This window comes from Caretta caretta, chromosome 8 (genome assembly GCF_965140235.1).
Source record: "Caretta caretta isolate rCarCar2 chromosome 8, rCarCar1.hap1, whole genome shotgun sequence".
NCBI classification, from domain to species: Eukaryota; Metazoa; Chordata; order Testudines; family Cheloniidae; genus Caretta; species Caretta caretta.
This window is the reverse complement of record NC_134213.1, coordinates 79,255,948-79,269,567: the sequence shown is the minus strand read 5'-3', so window position 1 is coordinate 79,269,567 and position 13,620 is coordinate 79,255,948. Positions and strand designations below refer to the sequence as shown.

Genomic DNA, 13,620 nt, shown 5'->3' with positions numbered 1-13,620 from the left:
TAGTTTGCAATTAATATTTGAAGACAAAGATTTAATTATTATTCCAGTAGGTGACAGCAGGAATCCATCTACACTTTGCATCTATTACATCAGTTTGGAAGAAAATGATTATTTTTTGACATAGGCCACAAAAAATTAATGTCCTTCTTCTAATCTTGTTAAGTCTAAAAACTACAGGTTCTCTTATTGAAAGGGGAAATGCCTGTCCAATCAGCAGGCAATGGGTAAGTTTGTAGGAGCTCTCTTCTACCATCATTACCCTACATAAGTAGTCCTGTCTATGGGAGCAGTCCTATTGAGTGCAGTGGTTGAGAGCAAGGGTTTCAAGATTGGGCCTCATGTGCGTAAGAAATAATTGCCACTGAAACTTTATTATTTATCAATCCATCCATCAAGATTAAACTTATTTATTAAAAATCAGTTTTCATATAAAAATATCTGGTGTGGCAGTCACCTAGTTGGATATTTACACATTCTTTATACAGTTGACCTCCAATTATGAGAGATTGTTTAAAATATATTGTAATCACAAAATTATATATCAGCTATAAATACTGACATACACACACACACACACACACACACGCACATTAATTTAGTAATAAGCTCACCATGTAACCTGGAATTCCTGGCTCTCCTTCAGGTCCCATTACTCCTAAATGTCCCTGTTAAACAGAATAATCAGCGATAAAGAAACTAATTGCTTGGCACTTGAGTAATGGTTTCATCTTTGTCCAGAGGTTGTGTATGCAGGCATGAATACCATTACTGAGCATTAGAGGGAATACAAGAAATCTGTACAAAACCAGGGTTGTCAACTTTCTAATTGCAGAAAACCGAACATCCTTGCTCCGCCCCTTGCCCCTTCCCTTCCCTGAGGCCCCACCCCCTGATCACTCCATCCTCCCTCCCTCTGGTGCTCACTCTCCCCAACCCTCACTCACTCGCTCATTTTCACAGGACTGGGGTAGGGGCTTGGGGTGCGGCAGAAGGCTCTGGGCTGGGGCTGAGGGGTTTGGAGTGCGTGGGGGACTCTGGGCTGAGGCAAGGGGTTGGGGTATAGGAGGGTGTATGGGCTCTTGGGTGGGGCAAAAAATGAGGGGTTCAGGGTGCAGGAAGGGGCTCCGGGCTGAGGCACAGGGTTGCGGTGTGGGAGGGGTGCGGGCTCTGGGCTGGGGCCAGGGGTGAGGGGTTTGGGGTGCAGGAGGGGGCTCTGGGCTGGGAACGAGGGATTGTAGTGCAGGAGGGGATTCCAAGCTGGAGCAGGGGGTTGGGATGCGGGAGGGGGTGCAGGTTCCAGGAGGCAGTTTGGGTGTGGGAGGGAGCTCAGGGCTGGGGCAGGGATTTGGAGTGCGGGCTCCAGGTGGCGCTTACCTCAGATGGCTCCCCGGAAGCAGCAGCATGTCCCCCACTCCAGCTCTGCATGCTGCCCATCTGCAGGTGCCGCTCCCGTAGCTCCCATTGACCATGGTTCTTGGCCAATGGGAGCTGCAGAGCTAGCACTTGGGTTGGGGGCAGTGCCCCCTTTGACTGCGCCTCTGCCTAGGGGCCACAGGGACATGTTGCTGCTTCTAGGGAGCTGCGCAGGGCCAGGGCACTCAGAGAGCCTGCCTTAGCCCTGCTGTGCCGCCAACTGGATTTTTAACGGCCCAGTTAGCAGTGCTGACCGGAGCTGCCAGGATCACTTTTCGATAGGGTGTTCTGGTTGAAAACAAGACACCTGGCAGCCCTTGTACAAATAGTGCCTTATCCAAAGCCCATTGAAGATGATGGAAAGACACCTATTTCAGAATAGGGGGTGAATTTAAAAATATGACTTTAATCACAGACACAAGGGCGCTTGTATCAGAAAATCCCACTTACAAGGAACAGACTTTGTTTTTGGAGTATCTGAGAATAAACTGTGTTCAAAGCTAAAAACCATTCCCCCACTGATAGTATTGTTTGTTTACATCTCACATTATCTTTGGTCTAAAAATGTTTTAAGGTGCTCAGTTACAAACATCCTTCTTTATTATATTCAGCAGATGATTCCTGAACTGCTTAGTCTAGGCCAGGATTCAGGGTAACCCTGTGTGATGACAATAGACAGTGTTGATTGTATTAGCTATTCTAGGAACAACACAGACAGAGAGAAATGCAGAGTCTATCTGTGTCCAGCAGCCTCAATAAAAATTACCATTTAAATTCACGACAAGCAAGACATGTCTCTTCCCTTCTATGAGACTCCATGCCCCTAAACTGTAAATACATGACTCCATAAAAAATATATTGTACTGACCAATAGACCTCTAGTTCCTCTTGCGCCGTTAGGACCAAATTCTCCAGGTTGGCCAGCTTCACCTGTGGCTCCAATCTCTCCTGGGGGTCCTAGCTGCCCCTTTCCCCCCTGTTGGTGTTATTTTATGGAAAGAATTAAGACATTTACATTAAAATTAAATATCAGTTTATACCTCAGCAAAAGAATATCATTCGGTAAGGGTATTATTTTTAAACACACAATTTGCTTTTAACTGTAGTTTTAAAATCTGAGACTCTAGGACATGCAATGAGGAGTATTTCATTAACAAGCATGATGGTTTGTTAGTAATTTATTTCTATATTAGCTAAACTTAATGTTTTATGCTACACTAGTGATGGGCTCAACCTGCAAAATCCAGAGCCACATTTTGATGCAAACTTCCCTTGAGGAACTTGGATCTGATGTTCTATTTTGGGACCTTTCCTACCTACCTACAACAGATCCCATTGCTGTGCTAGTGATAGAAAATTATTTGCCCAACCGCAGGGCAAAGTATGAGATGAAGTACATGGGGACTTGATTCCTCTTATGCCTGGGGTTTCCTGGCTCATCACATGAGCCTAATGATACAAGTGGCACAAAAATTTCTGGTATCTTCTGCGGCTCTGGATCCTTCAACACCAAGTGATTAAGAGGAATTATTTTGTAATAGAAATTCAAGGCTCACATAGAAAGGAAAGTAGGAAAGCTGAAAACAACATTACCTTTCTTCCTGGACGACCTGTTTGACCTGGATTTCCTGGTGTTCCTTCAGATCCCTGTGGAGGGAGGGAGAAACAGATACTGAGAAGGCTCTGAGAACATGTTTAAATTGCACTCCAGATTGGATAATCTCTGCAAGGCCTTTGAAAATTAGAGATGTAGGTGGAAAAATCTTATTAACCTTGGCCTTAAGTTAGCATGAGTGTTAGAATGAAGTAAGCATCAGAGCACGTTTATCAAACAAGTGAAAAGGCACCAAAACCAGCCAAACAGAATATATTCATGGAGGAATAAAAGTCATTTTGTCTTCAAGCCAAACACTGCATCTAGTGAAATATGATATGCAGACAGTGGAAAACTGACTGTATATCCCAAGGTTCCTTCTGTAGAGGGAGCCCTAGTGAGAGCAGTAAGGCCCATGCAGGGCTCACCGCAGGTCTGAGGCCTACACCAGTAAGCAGCAAGCAACATGGTCCACAGTTCATTGCTGCCAACCACCCAGTAATCCAGGTGCAGGGCCCACCGAGCAGGAGATGAATATCAGGTCCATGTGGTCCCTGCTATTCAAGTTACATCACAATATGAGTAAACCGGGGAGGGGGTATGCCAGGCTGTTACTGGGAGTCTTATGATTCCAAATGAGCCAGAGTGCTCAACAATTGATGCTGACTTTCAGGGGGGAGAGAAGAAGTGTAGGGTTTCTTTTTCTGGAGGGGAGAAAGATATTTTGGTGAATTCAGGATCAATGCAGGTTAAACCCATCTCCTACTTTATAATCCTCCTCTTTGATTAGATATGGCCCCAAAGCAAAACTATTGGTTAAAACATCACTGAATTTTGAGGAAATTCATTTCCTGGTCTAGAGCTGAACTTTGGAGCTTGTCCATATGCCCATAATGAGGCCAAACCAAAACGCAAGGTCCAAACACTCTCAACCTTTGAGACCTTTAAGGAAGAAGGAAAGTAGTTTACTATAATGGCCTTTGAAACATGTGAAGGAGCAGAAGCCTGAAAAAGCTTCAGTTAACAAACAGCTAACCACCTGATTAATCTTGTTTTTGATGCACAATAAGACTTTGATGATGAGATTTGCTGTATAAAATTGTAATTTTATAAAATGAAGATGTCCTGAAGCTGGGTAGTTTATTGACCATTTCAGTATATCAAGACGGGAAAACAGAAAGCATTCAAAGTGTTCTGAGTTCTTCTGATATTTGTAGCAAGGAGAAGAAAATATCCAGCATGGCACTGCTGATCTCCAGATTTATGCAAAGTTAGTAGGGCTGAAAATCAACAAAGAGGAAACTAAAACCATGAGAATCAACATCAGGGACCATAGATCTTGAACTCTGGTCCACAGGGCTCTGTGGAGCTAGCAGGTTCCAACCTGCCACCCAGGGACCACCTAACTGTTTTCAGAATAGGAGCTGAACTCAGACAGAGAACTCAGTCCCCGGACCTGATTGGCAGAACGCTGGGGACCTTGATTGGTCCACAGCCCCTACTTAAACCCAGCACAGGAACAAGATGTGTCCGTGCATCTGGTATCCACCTTGATCTGGACTGTGTGCCTTGTGCTTCCCGTTCCTGCAGTCTGACTCTGGTTATCAATCTGTGGTTCTGCTCTCAAGTTTGTCTCCAGCTTCTGGTCTCCTGGTACCCTGACTACCTGCTTCCTGACATTCAATTCTCAGTTTTCCCTCTGGGCGGTCTTGGATTCTGACCTCCGGGTGGCTGACCCGGCCTGACTCCTGCTTTGACTACTAGGTCAGACCATCCATGTCCCGGTTATGACAATCAGCTTTAATTCCCTCTGGGGACTCTACCTGTGGTACTGCCTCACTGCATGCCTCCAACATCCCTGATCAAGCCAAGGGCTCAATTTAGCCCCAAACTTTTTATTTTTGAAAAATATAAGAAGCTTGTTCAATTAGTGATTTCAGTGTTTCCCCTAATGCATTACATAAAATCTTAAAGCATTTGACTCTCTGGGATTGCATATCTCAGATCGTGGGGTAAAAAATATAATATGCTCCTTTCTCAGTTTGTGAGACTGTTTCTTTAAGGAGCCAAGAATAAGCAGTATATTGCAGAGGTCCACCAGAAGAGTTTAAAGTTGAAGACAGTTGGAATGCCTGAGCTTCCAAAGAAGAGAAGAGTTCTCAAGAAAATGCAAATAGAGACAGGTGAACCCAGCTACCCAAATTCAGCAAAGGAATGTTATAAGTACTTATGCTTCTAAGTAATTGATTTTACAATGTCCAGTATTCAATCCAGATTTGAATAGAAACGCTAAAAAATTATCCAGAATCTTGAAACTCTCAGAACTATCTCAACTGCAGGTTCAAGACATGTCTCAGGCGTATGATTCCAATTTCAACCACGACCAACTGATTACTCATTTTCAACTGTTGGAAGCTAACTGTCAGTTTACAGAAAGATCAGTGAAGTCAGTTCAGAGATACCTCACTATTCTAAACCAAATGAAATTTCCTCTGTTTTCAAAGTGATGACATTGATAAATGATTTTGGTGACATCAGTAACTAATGATGTATACGAGCGAGTCCCAGAATAAGCTGTAGCTTTCATTTGATCAGATGGACTCAAGATAAGTGTTATTTGTGTTCTCCCCCTTTGAGGGAAGGGGAACATAACAGCAGGCAGAGGGAGAGGATGGCTGAGGCCTTCTCTCTAATCTATGTGAATAAGAATATTAAAGTCCCTTGTCCATGCACACGGTCTGTGTCTAGACTCTAAAAAAGGTACTTTTTGTAGAGTTACTTTGAAATTGCCTCCCTTCCCTCCGTTAAGCAGAATCTGGGGAAAGAAAATTAACAGAAATTCGGCTCAGGGGAGCTCATTCTAATGAGTTTTCCACTTCTAGGACAGTTGTTCAGCACAGTCTAAAAGTTCTTTTAATCTGACAGCTGTTCCGTGGTTTCTCTAGAATAAGTTATTGCTTTCACTCTGGTTTCTAGTGAATACAGGTGCCCACGTGATGATTGGAACCAAGTGACACTATTGATATTCTCAGCAGAAAAGCTAAGTGTTGATTGGGGATGGTGGCTGAGCTGACCTGTCATTCCTACAGGTGGTCTTTCAAAGAGAGGGTTGAGGCACATAGCTGAGGCAGAATAGGGGACACTTGCTGGTGTCTGTGGAGCAACTGTTTTGTACATTGAGAGAGCACCTTTCCCCCTACAAGCTGTCACTCTTTACAAGTGCTAAATTCTTTTGCAGAACTTTTTAAAGAAAAGTTTTAAGCCTTATGATTCATTGTTATAAAAGGACTTGTAGCTAAAACCTGGTTACACTTTAAAGCCTGAAGCCTTGGCATTTATAAAGGTTGCAGATTGTTTTTATTTATTCAGCACTAGGTGCTTTATAGACCAAAAAATGGCAACTTTCTACCTCAAGAAACTTACAGTCTAGACAATAAAACATTACACAATCAAAGGATGACAATAAGGACCCAGGTAGGGGGAGGAGGAGGACAATGTGTATAGCATGAAAGGTCATGACATAACATTTACTGCTATGTATGTAACTTGTCAGGAGGGGTCTGAAGTAGGAGACTTTAAATTATATGTTGCACAGGATCTGGGTGATTGTTCCAGGCATAAGGGAGTGATAGTGAGGAGTGAAAAATCTGCCAAAAGGTTCCACATTTAAAAAATGACCAACATGTTTCTCTTCTTATCCATGCATCAAGCCATGAAAAGTTATATGGAGGTGGTGAGCTCATTCAAAGGAGATATTTCTTTTTGCAAGAAGTAACACCCATCTTGGTTGAAATTATACTTACTGGAATACCCATTATGCCAGGTTCACCAGTGGGGCCTGTAATTCCTGGAATTCCGGTCTCTCCTTTTTCACCATCCTCTCCTGGAAGCCCTTGGTCTCCAGGGATCCCCTAAAATACAGCAGAAGAATAAATCAAGCCTAAAAAGAATTAAACTGTTATATTGAATGATGTTACACAAGAATTCTCTGCTTATTTTTGGCCCTGATCTAAAGCAAATGGGATCTTTCCACTGACTTCCAAAAGGTTTTTGGATCAGGCCCCCAGTTACGGTGAAATGCTTTTTATCCAGTTCAAATTGCCCTCATAATGCCAGATTTTTGCCTGAGCCCTATGCAACTGCACAATTCTTTGGAGGCCTCACAAAATCTTCCTTCCTTTGTGTCCATTGCACAGAAGTTTCGGTCTTTGTACTCATTTGAAAGCAAGGACTGTGAGTGGCTTAGCACTTGGTCACTTTTGGTTGGCTATGTAAAGAATGACATGTTGCACCTTCTTAAGGGTCACAGTCATTGTGCTCCCCCAGGCACTGGGGTTGTGGCAGGAAGCATTGTGCCTCCCTGAGTGCCCTTTCCCAGATTTCTTACTGGGATGGTCCACAGGATCCATAAATAGTAAGACAATAGCTTTATTGCAATATACAACCCTTAGTTATTTTACATTAAGTGCATCATCAGGCTTCTGAAATACAGACAAGAAAAACTGGACTTAGGTTCTTAATTAGGTAAGTAAAACCAGGAATATTTCACATCTATTATGAAAAATGAAGACTACCTTTGAGCCATCTTTCCCTTGAACACCATCTTCTCCTGGGGATCCTGGTTCACCCTAATTTTGAGAAGAAATGAAACAAAGTTACTACCACTTCCAAATCTCTGAAGGAGCTCTCTTTATTGGGTCAGAGTTGCCTGGGAAGAATTTGTACTGTTTAGCATTACATGCATTTTCGAACTGAAATCAACAGATTTTTTTGAGACAAATTTTTTGTTGCTGGGATTCTTTATTTTTTTGTCTTCATTAGAATGTAAGAATGGCCATACTGGGTCAGACCAATGGTCCATCTAGCCCAGTATCCTGTGTTCTGACAGTGGCAGGTACCAGATGCTTCAGAAGGAATGAACAGAGCAGGGCAATAACTAAGTGATCCATCCTATCATCCAGTCCCAGCTTCTTGCAATCAGAAGTTTAGGGACATCTGAAGTATGGGATTACGTCCCTGACCTTCTTGGCTAATAGCCATTGATGGAGTTATGCTCCACAAAATTATCTAATTCTTTTTTGAACCCAGTTATACTTTTGGCCTTCCCAACATGCCCTGGCAAGTAGTTCCACAGGTTGACTGCGTGTTGTGTGAAGAACTTCCTTTATGTCTGTTTTAAACCCACTGCCTATTAAGTTAATTGCTTGATCCCTAGTTTGTGTGTTATGTGAAGGGGTGAATAACACTTTCTCATTCACTTTCTCCTCACCCGGCATGATTTTACAGACTATCATAGTCATCTTCTTTTTAAGTTGCTCAGTCCCAGTCCTTTTTCTCTATCTCTGTGTATGGAAGCTGTTATTATGTCTAATAACTTTTGTTACCCTTCTCTGTGCTTTCTCACATTCTAAGATCTTTTCTGAGGTGGGGCAACCAGAACTGCATGCAGTATTCCAGGTGTAGGCGTGCCATGGATTTATATAGTGGGTTTATAATATTTTCTGTCTTCTATCTATCCCTTTCCTAATAGTTCCTAATATTGTGCTTTTTTGACTGCCACTTCCCATTGAGTGGATGTTTTCAGAGAACTAGCCACAGTGACTCCAAGATCTCTTTCTCGAGAGGTAACAACTAATGCAGTTGTTCATTACCTTAGGGAATAAAACTCAGAAGTCTGTACATCTGAAATGCAGTAAGGCATAGGTCAGGACTCCTACAGTTACAACACTGTGAAATTTCAGATTTAAATATCTGAAATCATGAAATTTACAATTTTTAAAATCTTATGATCATGATATTGATCAAAATGGACCATGAATTTGTAGGTCCCCATTACTAGCTCAGTTATATATATCGCTCAAGATCAACACTGTCCATGAAAAAATCATCACTTACCAACAGTTACAATACCAGGGTATTTTAGGTTCTGCAATATTTGTCTTTATTAGGGTCTGATCCTGAGAGAGACTGAGCACTCATAACTTTGCCTTCACAGCAAATTGCAGGTGTACTGCACCGTAGGAAATAACTTTGTGGTATCTGAAATACAGTGGTGTGATAAGTGTTGACTTTTTAATGCTGAGTTTACTTTTCTCCAAGGATCAGCAGAATCTTGGAACCTACTTCACTTGGGATTTTCTAGTCTAAAGGAAGAAAACGGGGTGTTGATGAATTGATGGAATGTACAATTACATTCTAAAGTTTAAGTTAGAAAGGGTCTTGCTTATATTCTTGTCAAAATCTTTCTAGAGAAAATCTGTCACAAACTATATCACAGCTTCACCACGTTTTTTGAAAAGTCCCAGGGATCAACCAAACAGAGAAAGAGGACCAAGGCTGGGGAAGAACAGGATTAACAGACACAAAGACCTAACCTAATCTAAGTGAAAATTTATTGGACATGCAGAGAAAAATCTCTAGTCACTGGAAACTAACTCGAAATGGAAAGAAAAGGCTAGGCAAAGTGGTTCTACACTCAAAAGTCAAAAAAGAAAGGCAAAAAATGCAATAACTCCGTAACAGGTAAAAAATAAAACACTTTGTACAAGTTAGAAAATTGAAAAACATTAAAAATAACTAAATAGCTCTCACAATTGATACATTCTTAAAACTGCTCCCTCTCCCATATCAGACCCACCTCATGCGCTGATACTTGGACAGTCCAAAGTTTAAGACTACATTAGGCATTGTTGTTTTTCCTTATCAACAAAAGGATTTTTCTTTGGACTGATATTGTGTGTTTCACTGCATGCCTCTGTGTGTATGTATGCTATGTATCTATCTAGAAGTAGTAATAATACTTAGCATTCATTGAATATATTAAGCAGAAGTGCTTAATGACTTCTTTGTTACAGTTTTCACTGAGAAGGTTGGTGGTGATTGGACATACTGACATAGTGAATGCCAGTGAAAATGAGTTTGGATCAGAAGAGGCTAAAATAAGGAAAGAACAATTTAAAAATTACTTAGACAAATTAGATGTCTTCAAGTCACCAGGGCCTCATGAAATGCATCCTAGAATACTCAAGATGCTGACTGAGGAGATATCTGAGCAATTAGCAATTATCTTTGAAAAGTCATGGAAGACTCGAGAGATTCCAGAAGACTGGAAAAGGGCAAATATAGTGCCAATCTATAAAAAGGGAAATAAGGACAACATGGGGAATTACAGACCAGTCAGCTTAACTTCTGTACCTGGAAAGATAATGGAGCAAATAATGAAGCAATCAATTTGCAAACATCTAGAAGATAATAAGGTGATAAGTGACAGTTAGCATGGATTTGTCAAGAACAAATCGTTTCAAACCAACCTGATAACTTTCTTTGACAGGGTAACAAGCCTTGTGGATAGGAGGGAAGCCGAAGACGTGGTATATCTTGACTTTAATAAAGCTTTTGATACTGTCTCGCATGACCTTCTCATAAACAAACTAGGGAAATACCACTTAGATGGAGCTACTGTAAGATGGATGCAAAACTGGTTGGAAAACCATTCCCAGAGAGTAGTTAGCAGTGGTTCACAGTCATGCTGGAAGGGCATAACGAGTGGGGTCCCACAGGGATCAGTTCTGGGTCCGGTTCTGTTCAATATCCTCATCAACGATTTAGATAATGGCATAGTGAGTACACTTATAGTTTGCGGCTGATACCAAGCTGCGAGGGGTTGCAAGTGCTTTGGAGGATAGGATTAAAATTCAAAATGATCTGGACAAACTGGAGAAATGGTCTGAAGTAAATAGGATGAAATTCAGTAAGGACAAATGCAAAGTACTCCACTTAGGAAGGAACAATCAGTTGCACACATACAAAATGGGAAATGACTACCTAGGAAGGAGTACTGTACTATGGAAAGGGATCTGTGGGTCATAGTGGACCACAAGCTAAATATGAGTCAACAGTGTAATGCTGTTGCAAAAAAAGCGAACATCCTTCTGGGATGTCTTAGCAGGAGTGTTGCAAGCAAGACATGAGAAGTCATTCTTCCACTCTGTTCCATGCTGATTCGGCCTCAACTGGAGTATTGTGTCCAGTTCTGGGAACCACGTTTCAGGAAGGATGTGGACAAACTGGAGAGAATCCAGAGAAGAGCGACATAAACAATTAAAGGTCTAGAAAACATGATCTATGAGGGAACACTGAAAAAAATGGGTTTGTTTAGTCTGGGAAAGAGAACACTGAGGGGGGACATGATAACAGTTTTCAAGTACGTAAAAGGTTATTACTAGGAGGATGGAGAAAAACTGTTTTTCTTAACCTCTGAGGATAGGACAAGAAGCAATAGGCTTAAATTGCAGCAAGGGAGGTTTAGGTTGGACATTAGGAAAAACTTCCTAACTGTCAGGGTGGTTAAGCACTGGAACAAATTGCCTAGGGAGGCTGTGGAATCTCCATCATTGGGGATTTTTAAGAGCAGGTTTGGAGAACACCTGTCAGGGATGGTCTAGATAATACTTAGTCCTGCCATGACTGCAGGGGACTGGACTAGATGACCTCTCAAGGTCTCTTCTAGTCCTATGATTCTATGATTATCATCTTCAAAGAATTTTTACAAACATTCAACGCCCCTCAAAAGTTGGTAAGCTGATGGGGAATCTGAGGCAAAGAGAGGTTAAGTGACTTGGAAAGTGTGTCAATATCAGAGCTAGGCTTAGAACTCAGGAGTTCTTGACTCCCAGTCCTGTGCTTAGACCACCTCACTCTCAGGGACACCAGATACTTCATGAATATATTTTTAAAAATCCAGTCTTTACTCATTTTAATTAAAATGCTTTGAGAAAATCATGTTCTTAACCTTATTGTCATTTCCACAAATTAAACCCACTCTCAGATATTTTAGTATGATAATTTATGCTCTTTTTAATTAACCTGTTACAGTGTTGCCAGTATTATTTTTAAATGGATCAAAGACACATTTTATTCAATTTCTCTCACATATAGAGGTCATTCAACTTGACATTTCTGAAATTCAAAACATTCTCCTTTTTGGAAACAGAATCATATTTTTCACCCACCCTTAAACCTTGTTCTCCTGTTTCTCCAGCATTGCCAGCAGGTCCGATGTCTCCCTGGAATATGCGATATGAAAATTAAACTATTAAACTGCTGGGAACAAATTGTCTCTAAAGAGGATGAGGATTACTGATGATGATGGGTATTCTTTGACATTTTCTTTCTTATTGCTTAATTGCCCAATAAGCTAAATCAACAACAGAGAGTTGATTTGCTTTTACTTAATTCAGCGAAGAATGCAACATGGAAGAAAACAATCCCACCATCTACCTTTGCACCCGGTTCTCCTTGCAGGCCAGGCTCTCCCTCAGGGCCAGGAGGTCCCTATATGGTACAGAAGCTACTGTTACACATTGTCACCAAGAATGGTTTTACAACGATCAAATAAAACAGTAAAGATCCAAACACAAAAACGATGTGATGCACTAGGACAGTTACATGACTGAAAAACAAAAGGAAGTTGTGTTCTTTGGCCTAGCCTGAGACATGCGGTGTCAAGGGAGAATGCAGTATGGTAGAGGTTCAGGAATACACCACAGACTCAACAGAATCGTTAATCCCATATCCTTCATAATGAAACACATGTAGTATAAGCACAACTCTACATTTTGCAACCTTGTTCCCAGATACCGACTTACAATTCCAGCAGTTTTTACACCACGAGCCAAATGCATGTTTAGGAGGATCTATGGGTAGGTCCACAACCTACAGAGTTATTGGCACCAGATTGTTTCTTTCAGAGTTTAAATTTTAATAGTAATAAAAATAATAATACAAAACAGATCAGAAGGGCATGGTTATGGGTGTTTGACAAAGAACATTTTTTTTTGAATGAGCCAAATGTAATTAGTTGTGAATGAGCTCACTCCTCAGCTACTTCATTGCAAATGTGGCTAATAGCTCCTCTCATGTTTCTTTCAAAGAGATATTAAAAAACCCAAAACCAAACTCCCAAAACAGGACCACAAGCAAAGTAGAGAACTGCATGCCATTGCTTTTTCATGCACCACTAGGAAGTGATATAACGACTTGAAGAGTCGTTATCAGTGGTTTGCTGTGAAACTGGGAGGCTGTATCTTGTGGAGTCTCGCAGTGGCCTGTTGTGGGTGCGCTACTATTCACTAATTTTTAATGCATGACTTAGAGAATGGAGTGGAGAGTATACTGATAAAACTTGTGAGGACACCCAGCTGAGAGGGATTACAAGCACTTTGGAGGGTAGAATTAGAATTCAAAATGACCTTGATAAATTGGAAAGTTGGTCTGAAATCTAAAAGAGGAAATTCAATAAAGACAAGTGCAAAGTACTACACTTAGAAAAGAAAAATAAAATGCACAAATACAAAATAGGGAATAACTGGCTAGGCAACAGTACTGGATCACAAATTGATTATGAGCCAATAATGTGACACAGTTGCAAAAAAGTCAATATCTTTCTGGGGTGCATTAACAGGAGTATGATATGTAAGACACAGGAAGTAACAGTTCCACTGTACTCAGCACTGGTAAGGCCTCAGTTGGAGTGTTGTGCTCAGTTTTGGGCACCATATTTTATGATATGGACAATTTGAGAGAGGCTAGAGGAGAGCAACACAAATAATAAA

General features: G+C 41.2%; 1 protein-coding gene across 7 annotated transcripts in view; it reads right to left on the bottom strand.

Moving 5' to 3' along the window:
• COL24A1 (collagen type XXIV alpha 1 chain) overlaps window positions 1-13,620 on the bottom strand; it is a 246,903-nt gene that overhangs the window by 51,237 nt on the left and 182,046 nt on the right. For all 7 annotated transcript variants that reach the window (XR_012669701.1, XM_075131667.1, XM_075131669.1 and 4 more), the window contains 7 exons: window positions 12,287-12,340; window positions 12,019-12,072; window positions 7,582-7,635; window positions 6,811-6,918; window positions 3,007-3,060; window positions 2,282-2,389; window positions 612-665 (listed from right to left, as the gene is read on the bottom strand). Coding sequence is in view for 6 of the 7 variants with exons in the window: in XM_075131667.1 (XP_074987768.1) it covers window positions 612-665; window positions 2,282-2,389; window positions 3,007-3,060; window positions 6,811-6,918; window positions 7,582-7,635; window positions 12,019-12,072; window positions 12,287-12,340 (486 nt within the window). In the remaining variant the exon portion in view is untranslated. The remainder of the gene's footprint in view (window positions 1-611; window positions 666-2,281; window positions 2,390-3,006; window positions 3,061-6,810; window positions 6,919-7,581; window positions 7,636-12,018; window positions 12,073-12,286; window positions 12,341-13,620) is intronic.